The sequence below is a fragment of the Panulirus ornatus genome, chromosome 27 (genome assembly GCF_036320965.1).
Source record: "Panulirus ornatus isolate Po-2019 chromosome 27, ASM3632096v1, whole genome shotgun sequence".
Lineage (NCBI taxonomy): Eukaryota > Metazoa > Arthropoda > Malacostraca > Decapoda > Palinuridae > Panulirus > Panulirus ornatus.
In genome coordinates, this window is record NC_092250.1 from 4,045,307 (window position 1) to 4,063,129 (window position 17,823).

Below are 17,823 nucleotides of genomic sequence, written 5' to 3' on the forward strand. Positions count from 1 at the left end.
ATATATATATATATATATATATATATATATATATATATATATATATATATATATATATACATATATATATATATAAAAGGTGAGAACAATGGAAGTAAGGGCGGTGGGGGAGGAATGGGATGTATTTAGGGAATCAGTGATGGATTGCGCAAAAGATGCTTGTGGCATGAGAAGAGTGGGAGGTGGGTTGATTAGAAAGGGTAGTGAGTGGTGGGATGAAGAAGTAAGATTATTAGTGAAAGAGAAGAGAGAGGCATTTGGACGATTTTTGCAGGGAAAGAATGCAATTGAGTGGGAGATGTATAAAAGAAAGAGACAGGAGGTCAAGAGAAAGGTGCAAGAGGTGAAAAAAAGGGCAAATGAGAGTTGGGGTGAGAGTATCATTAAATTTTAGGGAGAATAAAAAGATGTTCTGGAAGGAGGTAAATAAAGTGCGTAAGACAAGGGAGCAAATGGGAACTTCAGTGAAGGGCGCAAATGGGGAGGTGATAACAAGTAGTGGTGATGTGAGAAGGAGATGGAGTGAGTATTTTGAAGGTTTGTTGAATGTGTTTGATGATAGAGTGGCAGATATAAGGTGTTTTGGTCGAGGTGGTGTGCAAAGTGAGAGGGTTAGGGAAAATGATTTGGTAAACAGAGAAGAGGTAGTAAAAGCTTTGCGGAAGATGAAAGCCGGCAAGGCAGCAGGTTTGGATGGTATTGCAGTGGAATTTATTAAAAAAGGGGGTGACTGTATTGTTGACTGGTTGGTAAGGTTATTTAATGTATGTATGACTCATGGTGAGGTGCCTGAGGATTGGCGGAATGCGTGCATAGTGCCATTGTACAAAGGCAAAGGGGATAAGAGTGAGTGCTCAAATTACAGAGGTATAAGTTTGTTGAGTATTCCTGGTAAATTATATGGGAGGGTATTGATTGAGAGGGTGAAGGCATGTACAGAGCATCAGATTGGGGAAGAGCAGTGTGGTTTCAGAAGTGGTAGAGGATGTGTGGATCAGGTGTTTGCTTTGAAGAATGTATGTGAGAAATACTTAGAAAAGCAAATGGATTTGTATGTAGCATTTATGGATCTGGAGAAGGCATATGATAGAGTTGATAGAGATACTCTGTGGAAGGTATTAAGAATATATGGTGTGGGAGGCAAGTTGTTAGAAGCAGTGAAAAGTTTTTATCGAGGATGTAAGGCATGTGTACGTGTAGGAAGAGAGGAAAGTGATTGGTTCTCAGTGAATGTAGGTTTGCGGCAGGGGTGTGTGATGTCTCCATGGTTGTTTAATTTGTTTATGGATGGGGTTGTTAGGGAGGTGAATGCAAGAGTTTTGGAAAGAGGGGCAAGTATGAAGTCTGTTGGGGATGAGAGAGCTTGGGAAGTGAGTCAGTTGTTGTTCGCTGATGATACAGCGCTGGTGGCTGATTCATGTGAGAAACTGCAGAAGCTGGTGACTGAGTTTGGTAATGTGTGTGAAAGAAGAAAGTTAAGAGTAAATGTGAATAAGAGCAAGGTTATTAGGTACAGGAGGGTTGAGGGTCAAGTCAATTGGGAGGTGAGTTTGAATGGAGAAAAACTGGAGGAAGTGAAGTGTTTTAGATATCTGTGAGTGGATCTGGCAGCGGATGGAACCATGGAAGCGGAAGTGAATCATAGGGTGGGGGAGGGGGCGAAAATTCTGGGAGCCTTGAAGAATGTGTGGAAGTCGAGAACATTATCTAGGAAAGCAAAAATGGGTATGTTTGAAGGAATAGTGGTTCCAACAATGTTGTATGGTTGCGAGGCGTGGGCTATGGATAGAGTTGTGCACAGGAGGATGGATGTGCTGGAAATGAGATGTTTGAGGACAATGTGTGGTGTGAGGTGGTTTGATCGAGTAAGTAACGTAAGGGTAAGAGAAATGTGTGGAAATAAAAAGAGCGTGGTTGAGAGAGCAGAAGAGGGTGTTTTGAAATGGTTTGGGCACATGGAGAGAATGAGTGAGGAAAGATTGACCAAGAGGATATATGTGTCGGAGGTGGAGGGAACGAGGAGAAGAGGGAGACCAAATTGGAGGTGGAAAGATGGAGTGAAAAAGATTTTGTGTGATCGGGGCCTGAACATGCAGGAGGGTGAAAGGAGGGCAAGGAATAGAGTGAATTGGAGCGATGTGGTATACCGGGGTTGACGTGCTGTCAGTGGATTGAATCAGGGCATGTGAAGCGTCTGGGGTAAACCATGGAAAGCTGTGTAGGTATGTATATTTGCGTGTGTGGACGTATGTATATACATGTGTATGGGGGTGGGTTGGGCCATTTCTTTCGTCTGTTTCCTTGCGCTACCTCGCAAACGCGGGAGACAGCGACAAAGCAAAAAAAAAAAAAAAAATTATATATATATATATATATATATATATATATATATATATATATATATATATATATATATATATATATATATATATATATATATATTTCCTTATTTTTTTCCTTTCATACTATTTGCCATTTCCCGCGTCAGCGAGGTAGCGTTAAGAACAAAGGACTGGGCCTTTGAGGGAATATCCTCACCTGGGCCCCTTCTCTGTTCCTTCTTTTGGAAAATTAAAAAAAGGAAAGGATCACAATTTTGCGCGTGATCAAGATATTCCTACGAGTCCACAGGGAAAATGAAACACGAAAAGTTCCCAAGTGCACTTTCGTGTAATAATCACATCATCAGGGGAGACACAAGAGAGAAATATAACAGTCAGTTGATATACATCGAAGAGACGAAGCTAGGACGCCATTTGGTAAACATGTGATTGTCCAAAACATACAACGAGCGTTCATAAACTTATCATCTTACAAATCTTATCAACAATAAAGTTATCTGATTTGTATAGACAATCACTAATATTAAGATTATAATTCTCCAGACCCATAAATGTCACATACAAAACCTTCTGTTTTCAGACACATTCATCAAAGCAAATACCTAATCCACGCGTCCTCTATCACTTCTGAAACTACATATTTCCTCCCTAAGCTGATTCTCTGTACATGCCTTCATTCTTTTAATCACTAAACTCCCATACAACTTGTCAAGTACGCTCAACAAGCTTATATCTCTATAGTTTGAACACACCTTTATCCCCGCTGCTTTTTTATAGTGGCATTATATATGTATTCCGCCAATCCTCAGGCACTTCACCATGATCCATACATACAAATAAAATCCTTACCAACCATTCAACAACACAGTCACCTCCTTTCTTAACGAATTCAACTATGATACCAGCCACTCCAGCCACCTTGCCACATTCTGTCTTACCTAAGGCTTTCACCACCTCCTCTCTCTTCACACAACCACTCTCCATGACTATCTCACACAAACACTCTCTATGACTATCTCACTTCGCAACTTACCCCGACCCTACATCTACCACCCTATCATCGAACACAGTCAACGTTCCTTCAAAATGCTCACTCCATCTCCTCCTCACTTCATCAGCACCTGTTATCATCATTATCATCATCATCATTACCATTACCATCATCATGATCATTATCATCATTATCATCATCATTATCATCATCATTATCATCATCATCATCATCATCATCATCATCATTACTATTATCATGGCTTTTGTAGTTGTAAATTGTATTGTTATGTTAAGTTCTCATTATTAGCAATGCGGTGGTTCCGAGTGCCCTGTGTGACCGTCTCCTTCTCCTGCCAACAGTTTATGTGGTCCTGGGTCACTACTACGAGTTCCTGGGCCTCATGACCATCATGGAGGAGAAGGGACTCTTCAGGAATGGTAAGACATTGATCGGGGCAGCGCTGCTGAACATTCTGACTCACAACAATTCTTCTTTCTTGCTTTACTTATCTTGTATGGTTGTGTGGATTCAGTGGACGAGAGTCTCTTGTATGAAACTTCTTGAATATGTATGGGCTGGGTATTTACGTGGGTTATTGGATAATCCCGAATTGATATACATCGACTTGGATGGATGGTGCGTCTTGCTTGTGTGGATTTTGTACACTGTTTAGATATTTTCATCAGTTGTATTGTCTGTGTTTGTGATTCCCACTTTTGTGTTACGTGGAGTTTTACACCCGTGTTGCCGCATCTCTTAACTTTGTATATCTGTACTGTCAACTCCAACGTATACATGACGCATACACACCCCATCATAAGTCAGATATGTATGTATGTGTGTGTGTGCATGTGTATTGGTTGTTACTTTGTATCTATGTATCTATTTGTGTGCGTACATATAGAGGAATAAAGACGTGATGCATATTTGCTAGGCTAAGGGACAAGAAATCACGAAGGTAAACCGCAAATAGTAGTCACACACACAAAAAAAAAAACAAAAAAAAAACACGGGCTTGGATACATGAACAAGCCACAATAGAATACAGACCAAGTCCTCCAGCAGGGTACATAAGTAGATAGTAACGCTTGCTCTCTGCACCAACAGGGGAATACTTCGTGGTGGGCGTGACGCTCAGCCAGTATGACAGGAACAAGCCTGACAAATACCTGCGGGACTTGTTGAATGAACACACCAACTCCACCGTCCAGGCTGCCTTCCAGAACTTCTTGGGTGAGTAGCAGGTTCCATGCTCCCTCGGTCTCCCTGTCTCTCTGTCTGAGCTGGGTAACAGGCATTTTGCATCCTGGTCTTTTTGTCTCTCTGTCCTTCTGTATATCCTTGTCTGTGTCTAAATATCTTTCTCTTCATCCATTTGTTTCTATTTTCTCTGTCTTTCGTCTTCACCAACTCTGTATAACTCTCTCTCTCTCTCTCTCTCTCTCTCTCTCTCTCTCTCTCTCTCTCTCTCTCTCTCTCTCTCTCTCTCTCTCTCTCTCTCTCTCTCTCTCTCTCACCCCCAATGCCTTCACCGGGACGATGGATCGTGTTCTTAGATTGGAATGGTGTTAGGTTTCCTTGGCCTGGGTGGTGATCCGACCAATTGGTAGTTTCGATCGGCGAGGCACCTCCATACACAAGTGTACTTAACTATTTATGTAAGTGTATTTATTATATATATATATAAATATTTTTTCTTTCAAACTACTCGCCACCTCCCGCGTCAGCGAGGTAGCGTCAAGAACAGAGGACTGGGCCATTGAGGGAATATCCTCACCTGGCCCCTTTCTCTGTTCCTTCTTTTGGAAAATCAAAAAAAAAAAGAAAAAAAAAGAATATATATATATATATATATATATATATATATATATATATATATATATATATATATATATATATATATATATATATATGCAATGCCCTCCGACAGCAAGGATTCGAACCACGTCCCATATGCGTGGTAGTTTTGTACGCTGACCACTTGGCTATTGTACGACATTGAGACATGGGCTACCAACACAGCAGTTCTCTAGGGTCTGGCACACGGTCTCTAGGGTCTGGCACACGGTCTCTAGGGTCTGGCACACGGTTTCCCCACCAGCAGGACGCCAATTAATTAGTTCATCCTCTATTGATTTACTTTCAAGAAAAATATCATCAACGGATAGAATATTGGAATGCAATGTAGTGTGGGATCTGTCAGAGTGATACGCAGAAAGTCTTACTTCTCTATTATCAACAATAATGAAGAAGAAGAGAATTTCCTCTACTGGGACAATGTAGGAAATTAAACATCATAAATAATGAAACTAGATAAGAACTCAGTTATTTTTCTCTCTCTTTCTGACACATTTTATTGAAAGATATTCGTTATTTCGATGACCTGAAAATTCTTGAAGCATAAAAGATTCTCCTGAAGTGAGGAAGAGGAAATGTTGATCAGTTCCTTACCTTGTTTTACTCGTGAGTGAAGATAGGTACAGGTGAAACACTTGAAACACCTGAACGAGGAAAACACTTGAAACACTTGAATGCACGAGGAAACACTTAAAACACTTGAATGCATGAGGGAACGTCTGCTCTTGGAGTTTTATACCTAAATCCTCCTCCATCTTGGTCATAAATCTCCCAATGAAAACTTTACGGACCATTTGAAAATCTTATTCTCTCGCCAGCCTGTAGTTTTGGTTGTCAGCAACCACTCGCGTGTGCGTGTGTGTGTGTGTGTGTGTGTGTGTGTGTGTGTGTGTTTGTCTGTCTTTACAACCACTTGCTTGTGTTTACATGGACGACACATTTCACTCGCCATGACCAAGTCTCTTAGAACATTCATGTGGATAACTTCCTCCATAACGACTTCAGTTGTGTCTTGTAAAGCTAAGAAGAAGGTCCCTGTGCCCTCCCTGAACATCTCCCGTCTCATTAATAAGCTTTCCTTTCTCATGTTATTACAAACATAATTACCAATTATCCATACCATTCATCCATCAAATTTTCGGGTTCAGAATATAGCGTATATGTGATAAGTATCTACCTATTATGTATCAAAAAATAACATATGAAACAATACATTTCTCATGTACCAAATACATGAGAATAGATAAGAATATAAGAGAATTCTTTTTTCAGCCTCTCTCTATCTCCTGCTGCAGGTGTTGTTCCGTCGCCAGCTCCCTCATTTGAACGTTTCGCTGCCAACGTCAACGCCTACCTAGAGAAGCCGCCGTTCAACCATCCTAACGCCCTTCACCAGATAGGAGGAATGAAGAACGTAAGAATCTCATGGAAACGCCTCCTGTGTCGCATTTGTGTTCTACAGACTCCTTGCTGCTTCTACCCACCTGCACAGTGTGGCACTGGCACTTGTTTGCTTACCTTCCTCTTACGCATACATTAACTACCTCTGGTGTTATGAAGATCTCTATTCTTACGCCTCACACCTACTCAACAAATAACTGTCTGTACTTAGACACAAGCAACAATCAAACCTTCCTTTTACAGTGTTAAGCTTCAAACAAAACTTTTCTTGAACTATGCTTGTCATTGAGAATTATATGTATATATATATATATATATATATATATATATATATATATATATATATATATATATATACAGTGTGTGGCCTTAGTGTGTGGCCTGTTAGAGAGGAGAGGCCAATAATTTCTGTTTTTCTTTTCTTAAATGGATAAGTAGGTATTTTATGCGCTTTAAGTAGAAATTCATATAATTTTTTGCTCTACTGGTAGGTGGAGGGAAGGGGAGCTTAACTCTTTGTTCATAATCGTTTAGACAAAGAGCAGTCAAGGAGAATTAGAGACCTCACCACCCATGTGGCACAGATAATAGAAGCCTATCTAAAGTCTGAATAATGAGGACGCTACCAGCAGTGAGGTAGGGTAACATACAGGGAAAGGAGATAAATACTAGGTTATCTTGAAGAAAAGAGAGGAAGAGGGAAAGGGAGGAGTATAGGAGTAAGGATAGGAAGAGGGAGAGGGAGAGGTATAGGAGTAAAGATAGGAAGAATTATTGATGAGTTAGGCGACAATGAAGAGAGCCAGGGGAAAGGAGTGGAAGGAATAATGAGGGAGGAAAAATAGTGTACTATCGAAGGCTGTTAAATCATCAGTGCCTGATGTCAGTCTTTATAATCTTTAGGTAGTCCCTTACTGCCTCTGGTGTCAGTCTTAGCTAGTCTTTAGATGATCCCGTATTACCTGTGGTATCAGTCTTAACTAGTCCTCAGGTAGCTCCTTTATGACTATGGTGTCTCTCACTCCTTTGGGTTTCTTTTGCTACTGTCAGCAATATACGTTTTATATTGACATTTCTTTGTCGTAAACTCTCTTACTTTCTCTTCGCAAACTTACATAACTTACCCTGTTATGCTAGTGGTTGGTCTGTGGTTGTCTTATGAGCTACTTTCTTAGATAATAGACACTTTTCTATCTGCTCGCTCCACTACAATGGCTTCGTTTTGAAAATAGACTTACGCATTAGCAATTACGTTCCCTTCATTTCTTTAAAGGTTTTACTGAAGCTTTACTAATGTACGTTTGTGTGGTATTCATCGACCATCTCATCTCAAGTTTGACTTTCAGGGGCACTATGATGATCATGAAGATTTGTATGTTTAAATCGAGTATTTTTTCTTGATTGTCATACTTACCAACATTACATGCAGAGTTGAAAGCGACCTCAAAAGTAATTTGTCGGTGATCACTTGTACCAAACTTCTTCAACTTCACCTTTATCAAAGAGATCCTCATTTCCAATTAGAGCTAATTCTGAAACATTCTCTTCACTTGTAGGTTTCTCGAATAATTGGATTAGGTCACTATCAAATAAATATAGGCAGAGAATACGAGTAGTGTAGACAGAATGATTACCACAAATTCCTTTTATATCCCGTGCAGATCCGTGCTGAAGCGGCGTATCTGTATGACGCTGTGCACGTATACGCCCGTGCTCTCAACGACACTCTCAAGGCCGGGGACGACCCACATGATGGTCGTGCACTCATCGCTTCCATCCTGGGAACGACTTACCGCAGCGCCATGGGGTGGGTATCACTTGGCACATTACCTCTCGCACTGGTTCACTTTATCTTACCATTGTGGTGATTGTACTATCCATACCTCGCCCTGACCTTATGCGTAATGTGTACTTATTCATCTGACCTTGCCTCATCATGTGGGACTTCATCACACTTTGTGCAACTTTGTATAACTTAATTTACGACCCCACGAGAAGGTTATTTTCTCCTACATAATTAATTTCATGCTTTTCACCTGATCTCACTGTGATATTTATCATACTCACCGGCTTCAATCACAATTATGGATTTTTATTTCAGCCTTATCCTCAGCCAGCCTTATCCTCAGCCAGCCTTATCCTCAGCTAGTCTTAACCTCAGCCAATCTTATCCTCAGCCAATCTTATCCTCAGCCAGGTTTAACCTCAGCCAATCTTATCCTCAGCCAATCTTATTCTCAGCCAGTCTTATCCGATCAGAAATTTAATTCTTGTTGGTTCATACACTGACCTACAATCCCTCAGCTTTTATCAACCTGAATGTTTTTATATGATTTTATTTGACCTTATTTATGCTGTTCTTGTTAGACCCTGAAATCATCGCCCGGGGTAAACCTACCTGAACTCATTCAGTGAAGCTATGCATTACTTACTTAATCTTATCTGACAACATATTCTCCTATAGCATTTATGGATCTGGAGAATGCATATGATAGAGTTGATAGAGATGCTCTGTGGAAGTTATTAAGAATATATGGTGTGAGAGGCATGTTGTTAGAAGCAGTGAAAAGTTTTTATCGAGGATGTAAGGCATGTGTACGTGTAGGAAAAGAGGAAAGTGATTGGTTCTCAGTGAATGTTGGTTTGCGGAACGGGTGCGTGATATCTCCATGGATGTTTAATTTGTTTATGGATGGGATTGTTAGGGAGGTGAATGCAAGAGTTTTGGAAAGAGGGGCAAGTATGCAGTCTGTTGTAGATGAGAGAGCTTGGGAAGTGAGTGAGTTGTTGTTCGCTGATGATACAGCACTGGTAGCTGATTCGGATGAGAAACTGCAGAAGCTGGTGACTGAGTTCGGTAATGTGTATGAAAGAAGAAAGCTGAGAGTAAATGTGAATAAGAGCAAGGTTATAAGGTACCGTAGGGTTGAGGGACAAGCCAATTGGGAGGTAAGTTTGAATAGAGAAAAACTGGAGGAAGTGAAGTGTTTTAGATATCTTGTAGTGGATTTGGCAACGGATGGAACAATGGAAACAGAAGTGAATTATAGGGTGGGGAAGGGGGTGAAAGTTCTGGGAGCGTTGAAGAATGTCTGGAAGTCGAGAACGTTATCTTGGAAAGAAAAAATGGGTATGTTTTAAGGAAAAGTGGTTCCAACAATGTTATATGGTTGCGAGGCGTGGGCTATAGATAGAGTTGCGCGGAGGAGGGTGGATGTGCTGGAAATGAGATGTTTGAGGGCAGTATGTGGTGTGAGGTGGTTTGATCGAGTAAGTAATGAAAGGGTAAGAGAGATGTGTGGTAATAAAAAGAGTGTGGTTGAGAGAGCAGGAGAGGGTGTTTTGAAATGGTTTGGTCACATGGAGAGAATGAGTGAGGAAAGATTGACCAAGAGGATTTATGTGTCAGAGGTGGAGGGAAGGAGGAGAAGTGGGAGACCAAAATGAAGGTGGAAAGATGGAGTGAAAAAAATTTTGAGTGATCGGTGCCTGAACATGCAGGTGGGTGAAAGGCGTGCAAGGAATAGATTGAACTGGAACGATGTGGTATACCGGGGTCGACGTGCTGTCAATGGATTGAACCAGGGCATGTGAAGCGTCTGGGGTAAACCATGAAAGTTTTGTGGGGCTTGGACGAGGAAAGGGAGCTTTGGTTTCGGTGCATTATACATGACAGCTAGAGACTGAGTGTGGACGAATGTGGCCTTTGTTGTCTTTTCCTAGCGCTACCTCGCGTACATGCGGGGGAAGGGGGTTTTTCATTTCATGTGTGGCGGGGTGGCGACGGGAATGAATAAAGGCAGACGGTATGAATAATGTACTTGTGTATATATGTATATGTCTGTGTGTGCATATATATGTATACGATGAGATGTATAGATATGTATATGTGCGTGTGTGGACGTGTATGTATATACATGTGTATGTGGGTGGGTTTGGCCATTCTTTCGTCTGTTTCCTTGCGCTACCTCGCTAACGCGGGAGACAGCGACAAAGTATAATAAAAGATAATATATATATATATATATATATATATATATATATATATATATATATATATATATATATATATATATATATATATATATATATATATATATAACGCACAGGCAGAGACAAAAGATGGCAGAACAGGTGTATTCTCGTGTTCATCATAATTAGGTCTGCGGTTCATTAGCCTTACAGGATCTAATTTCGACGAAAAACCTGACTCTCATATGTAATGAGACTGTTCCAGGAACAAACGAACATATTAACTCACAGGGTTAATGAAGTGCCACCGTGTCCAATTAGTGTTTTTCTCTGCTTCATAACCAAGAGAATGGAGAAGGCACCTCAACACTCATTGTTTCCCATCCTCCAGCACCAAGGATCGAGCTTGTTAACAATAGGTTACTTGATAATAACACCTTCAACACTAGTCTCCTTTTGGTTCATTAGGAAAATATAACTTAGTCATCATGTGTACCAGCGTAAGTGGAAGATATATATTTCTTCATCTTCATTATCGTTATATGTATCATCGGCTCCTCAAGACCTACCTTTAATATTTTCTATAGACACTCAAAGAAACACAACACCATTATCAATATTAGGAAACAGACGAAGACATATCCACTCACGTACAGATACATATACATACACACACGCACTAGCATTACCTCGCGCACATGCGGGGGGAGGGGGTTTTCATTTCATGTGTGGCGGGGTGGCGACGAAAATGAATAAGGGCAGACAGTATGAATTATGTACATGTGTATATATGTATATGTCTGTATGTGTATATACATGTGTATATACACACATATGTATAGGTATGTATATGTGCGTGTGTGGACGTGTATGTATATACATGTGTATGTGGGTGGGTTGGGCCATTCTCTCGTCTGTTTCCTTGCGCTACCTCGCTAACACGGGAGACAGCGACAAAGTATAATAAATATATATATATATATATATATATATATATATATATATATATATATATATATATATATATATATATATATATATATATATATATGTTGCCTATAGCAACAATAATACTATAAAGAATATCTTAATCAGGAATTCACCAGAAAATTCTCTTGGTTGCATCTATAAAGTCCCTTGTGGAAACTGTGATAAATTTTATGTTGGTCAGAGTGGTAAAGATCTTTCTATTAGACTTAAGCAACATAAATATAGTATAAGAACGGGACAAGAATCAAATGCCTTGTTTAATCATGTTAAAAACTATGATCATTGTATTGACTGGAGTAACGCCATCTCAGTTATTAACTCTAACTCTATTACCAAGAGAAATATCATTGAATCTTCCATTGTTAGATACACAAAGAATTATAGTATCAATATTAGTGATGGTCTATACAAATTAGATAACTTTATTGTTGATAAGATTTGTAAAATAATAAGTTTATGAACGCTCGTTGTATGTATTGGACAGTCACATGTTTACCAAATGGCGTCCTAGCTTCGTCTCTTCGATGTATATCAACTGACTGTTAAATATATATTTCTCTCTTGTGTCTCCCCTGATGATGTGATTATTACACGAAAGTGCACTTGGGAACTTTTCGTGTTTCATTTTCCCCGAGGACTCATAGGAATATATATATATATATATATATATATATATATATATATATATATATATATATATATATATATATATATATATTAATGTATGTGGGTATATATATATATTCTTTCTTTTCTTTCATACTATTCGCCATTTCCCGCATTAGCGAGGTAGCGTTGAGAACAGGGGACTGGGCCCTTGAGGGAATATCCTCACCTGGGCCCCTTCTCTGTTCCCTCTTTTGGAAAATTAAAAAAAAAAAGTGAGGGGAGGATTTCCAGCCCCCGCTCCCTCCCCTTTTAGTCGCCTTCTACGACACGCAGGGAATACGTGGGAAGTATTCTTTCTCCCCTATCCCCAGGGATATATATATATATATATATATATATATATATATATATATATATATATATATATTTTTTTTTTTTTAATTTTCCAAAAGAAGGAACAGAGGGGGCCAGGTGAAGATATTCCAAAAAAGGCCCAGTCCTCTGTTCTTAACGCTACCTCGCTAACGCGGGAAATGGCGAATAGTTTAAAAGAAAAGAAAAGATATATATATACACACATATATATATATATATATATATATATATATATATATATATATATATATATATATATATATATATATATATATATATATATATATAGCCGACTAGAGGGGACGGAAGCGGGGGGCCAGAAATCCTCCCCTCCTTGTATTTTTTTAACTTTCTAAAATGGGAAACAGGAGTCACGCGGGGAGTGCTCATCCTCCTCGAAGGCTCAGACTGGGGTGTCTAGATGTGTGTGGATGTAACCAAGATGTGAAAAAAGGAGAGATAGGTAGTATGTTTGAGGAAAGGAACCTGGATGTTTTGGCTCTGAGTGAAACGAAGCTCAAGGGTAAAGGGGAAGAGTGGTTTGGGAATGTCTTGGGAGTAAAGTCAGGGGTTAGTGAGAGGACAAGAGCAAGGGAAGGAGCAGCACTACTCCTGAAACAGGAGTTGTGGGAGTATGTGATAGAATGTAAGAAAGTAAATTCTCCATTAATATGGGTAAAACTGAAAGTTGATTGAGAGAGATGGGTGATTATTGGTGCATATGCACCTGGGTATGAGAAGAAAGATCATGAGAGGCAAGTGTTTTGGGAGCAGCTGAATGAGTGTGTTAGTGGTTTTGATGCACGAGACCGGGTTATAGTGATGGGTGATTTGAATGCAAAGGTGAGTAATGTGGCAGTTGAGGGAATAATTGGTATACATGGGGTGTTCAGTATTGTAAATGGAAATGGTGAAGAGCTTGTATATCTATGTGCTGAAAAAGTACGGGTGATTGGGAATACCTGGTTTAAAAAGCGAGATATACATAAGTATACGTATGTAAGTAGGAGAGATGGCCAGAGAGCGTTATTGGATTACGTGTTAATTGACAGGCGCGCGAAAGAGAGACTTTTGGATGTTAATGTGCTGAGAGGTGCAACTGGAGGGATGTCTGATCATTATCTTGTGGAGGCTAAGGTGAAGATTTGTATGAGTTTTCAGAAAAGAAGAGTGGATGTTGGGGTGAAGAGGGTGGTGAGAGTAAGTGAGCTTGGGAAGGAGACTTGCGTGAGGAGGTACCAGGAGAGACTGAGTAAAGAATGGAAAAAGGTGAGAACAATGGAAGTAAGGGGAGTGGGGGAGGAATGGGATGTATTTAGGGAATCAGTGATGGATTGCGCAAAAGATGCTTGTGGCATGAGAAGAGTGGGAGGTGGGTTGATTAGAAAGGGTAGTGGTGGTGGGATGAAGAAGTAAGATTATTAGTGAAAGAGAAGAGAGAGGCATTTGGACGATTTTTGCAGGGAAAAAATGCAATTGAGTGGGAGATGTATAAAAGAAAGAGACAGGAGGTCAAGAGAAAGGTGCAAGAGGTGAAAAAGAGGGCAAATGAGAGTTGGGGTGAGAGAGTATCATTAAATTTTAGGGAGAATAAAAAGATGTTCTGGAAGGAGGTAAATAAAGTGCGTAAGACAAGGGAGCAAATGGGAACTTCAGTGAAGGGCGCAAATGGGGAGGTGATAACAAGTAGTGGTGATGTGAGAGGGTGATGGAGTGAGTATTTTGAAGGTTTGTTGAATGTGTTTGATGATAGAGTGGCAGATATAGGGTGTTTTGGTCCTAGGTGGTGTGCAAAGCGAGAGGGTTAGGGAAAATGATTTGGTAAACAGAGAAGAGGTAGTAAAAGCTTTGCGGAAGATGAAAGCCGGCAAGGCAGCAGGTTTGGATGGTATTGCAGTGGAATTTATTAAAAAAGGGGGTGACTGTATTATTGACTGGTTGGTAAGGTTATTTAATGTATGTATGACTCATGGTGAGGTGCCTGAGGATTGGCGGAATGCGTGCATAGTGCCATTGTACAAAGGCAAAGGGGATAAGAGTGAGTGCTCAAATTACAGAGGTATAAGTTTGTTGAGTATTCCTGGTAAATTATATGGGAGGGTATTGATTGAGAGGGTGAAGGCATGTACAGAGCATGAGATTGGGGAAGAGCAGTGTGGTTTCATAAGTGGTAGAGGATGTGTGGATGAGGTGTTTGCTTTGAAGAATGTATGTGAGAAATACTTAGAAAAGCAAATGGATTTGTATGTAGCATTTATGGATCTGGAGAAGGCATATGATAGAGTTGATAGAGATGCTCTGTGGAAGGTATTAAGAATATATGGTGTGGGAGGCAAGTTGTTAGAAGCAGTGAAAAGTTTTTATCGAGGATATAAGGCATGTGTACGTGTAGGAAGAGAGGAAAGTGATTGGTTCTCAGTGAATTTCGGTTTGCGGCAGGGGTGTGTGATGTCTCCATGGTTGTTTAATTTGTTTATGGATGGGGTTGTTAGGGAGGTGAATGCAAGAGTTTTGGAAAGAGTGGCAAGTATGAAGTCTGTTGGTGATGAGAGAGCTTGGGAAGTGAGTCAGTTGTTGTTCGCTGATGATACAGCGCTGGTGGCTGATTCATGTGAGAAACTGCAGAAGCTGGTGACTGAGTTTGGTAATGTGTGTGAAAGAAGAAAGTTAAGAGTAAATGTGAATAAGAGCAAGGTTATTAGGTACAGTAGGGTTGAGGGTCAAGTCAATTGGGAGGTAAGTTTGAATGGAGAAAAACTGGAGGAAGTGAAGTGTTTTAGATATCTGGGAGTGGATCTGGCAGCGGATGGAACCATGGAAGCGGAAGTGGATCATAGGGTTGGGGAGGGGGCGAAAATTCTGGGGGCCTTGAAGAATGTGTGGAAGTCGAGAACATTATCTAGGAAAGCAAAAATGGGTATGTTTGAAGGAATAGTGGTTCCAACAATGTTGTATGGTTGCGAGGCGTGGGCTATGGATAGAGTTGTGCGCAGGAGGATGGATGTGCTGGAAATTAGATGTTTGAGGACAATGTGTGGTGTGAGGTGGTTTGATCGAGTAAGTAACGTAAGGGTAAGAGAGATGTGTGGAAATAAAAAGAGCGTGGTTGAGAGAGCAGAAGAGGGTGTTTTGAAATGGTTTGGGCACATGGAGAGAATGAGTGAGGAAAGATTGACCAAGAGGATATATGTGTCGGAGGTGGAGGGAACGAGGAGAAGTGGGAGACCAAATTGGAGGTGGAAAGATGGGGTGAAAAAGATTTTGTGTGATCGGGGCCTGAACATGCAGGAGGGTGAAAGGAGGGCAAGGAATAGAGTGAATTGGATCGATGTGGTATACCGGGGTTGACATGCTGTCAGTGGATTGAATCAGGGCATGTGAAGCGTCTGGGTTAACCATGGAAAGCTGTGTAGGTATGTATATTTGCGTGTGTGGACGTATGTATATACATGTGTATGGGGGTGGGTTTTGCCATTTCTTTCGTCTGTTTCCTTGCGCCACCTCGCAAACGCGGGAGACAGCGGCAAAAAAAAAAAGAATATATATATATATATATATATATATGTATAGCACATGACTGGGAGATGTATAAAAGAAAGAGGCAGGAGGTCAATAGAAAGGTGCAAGAGGTGAAAAAGAGGGTAAATGAGAGTTGGGGTGAGAGAGTATCATTAAATTTTAGGGAGAGTAAAAAGAAGTTTTCGGAAGGAGGTAAATAAAGTGCATAAGATAAAAGAACAAATGGGAACATCGGTGAAGGGGGCTACTGGGGAGGTAATAACAAGTAGTTGTGATGTGAAAAGGAGATGGAGTGAGTATTTTGAAGGTTTGTTGAATGTGTTGAATGATCGAGTGGCAGATATAGGGTGTTTTGGTCGAGGTGGTGTGCAAAGTGAGAGGATTCGGGAGAATGATTTGGTAAACAGAGAAGAGGTAGTGAAAGCTTTGGGGAAGATGAAAGCTGGCAAGGCGGCGGGTTTGGATAGTATTACAGTGGAATTTATTAAAAAAGGGGATGACTGTGTTGTTGACTGGTTGGTAAGGATATCTAATGTATGTATGGCTCATGGTGAAGTACCTGAGGATTTTGGGAATGCATGCATGATGCCATTGTTCAAAGGCAAAGGGGATAAAGGTGAGTGTTTAAATTACAGAGGTATAAATTTGTTGAGTATTTCTGGGAAATTGTATGGGAGGGTATTGATTGAGAGGGTGAAGGCATGTACAGAGCATGAGATTGGGGAAGAGCAGTGTGGTTTCATAAGTGGTAGAGGATGTGTGGATGAGGTGTTTGCTTTGAAGAATGTATGTGAGAAATACTTAGAAAAACAAATGGATTTGTATGTAGCATTTATGGATCTGGAGAAAGCATATGGTGGAGTTGATAGAGATGGACCGTGGAAGGTATTAAGAATATACGGTGTGGGCGGCAAGTTAGAAGCATTGAAAAGTTTTTATCGAGGATGTAAGGCATGTGTAGGAAGAGAGGAAAGTGATTGGTTCTCAGTGAATGTCGGTTTTCGGCAGGGGTGTGTGATGTCTCCGTGGTTGTTTAACTTGTTTATGGATAGGGTTGTTAGGGAGGTGAATGCTGGAGTTTTGGAGAGAGGGGCATGTATGCAGTCTGTTGTGGATGAGATGGCTTGGGAAGTGAGTCAGTTGTTGTTCGCTGATGATACATCGCTGGTGGCTGATTCGGGTAAGAAATTGCAGAAGCTGGTAACTGAGTTTGGTAAAGTGTGTGAAAGAAGTGTGAAAGCAGTGAAACAAGTGTTTATTATCTATGATGTTCACTGACACATTTCACGTCTCTCATCTGTCCTCTTTTTCAGCTAACCCCTTTCTTTTTTAATCCTTCCTTTCTTGTACACCTAATCATTCTCATTTCTTTCCTGTAGATATTGTATACATTCTTGCATTTTCTTTTTCAGTAACGATTTAACATCCTCATTGCACCACTAGCTATCCTTTTCCGTACGTTCAAATCCTACCTTCCACATACCAACCACTTCATCAGCACATTTAAGCATTGCTTCCCTAAATCCTTTCTTCTCCTGCCTTTCTCTAGGTTCATGTATGCTATTATTCTATATTTGTTCGTGTTTTCAATCAGTTTTACATAGTATCTTTGCACCTTATCCTCTTTACCACGGTCTCTTACACTCAATACTTCTTTCAAATTCATGCCATTATATTTTCCAAAACCGAGCATGAACATTCACATCTCCACCAAGGAACGATCAGATATCCCAGTTGCTTCTCCTTTCAGCATCTAACTAAACA

General features: G+C 40.3%; 1 protein-coding gene across 1 annotated transcript in view; it reads left to right on the top strand.

Annotated features, from left to right (window-relative positions):
* The window catches only part of LOC139757553 (guanylate cyclase 32E-like), a 114,156-nt gene that overhangs the window by 56,603 nt on the left and 39,730 nt on the right, over nt 1–17,823 (top strand). The window contains exons 6-9 of the mRNA XM_071678144.1: nt 3,696–3,773; nt 4,444–4,569; nt 6,489–6,607; nt 8,256–8,401. Of these exons, the coding sequence (XP_071534245.1) occupies nt 3,696–3,773; nt 4,444–4,569; nt 6,489–6,607; nt 8,256–8,401 (469 nt within the window). The remainder of the gene's footprint in view (nt 1–3,695; nt 3,774–4,443; nt 4,570–6,488; nt 6,608–8,255; nt 8,402–17,823) is intronic.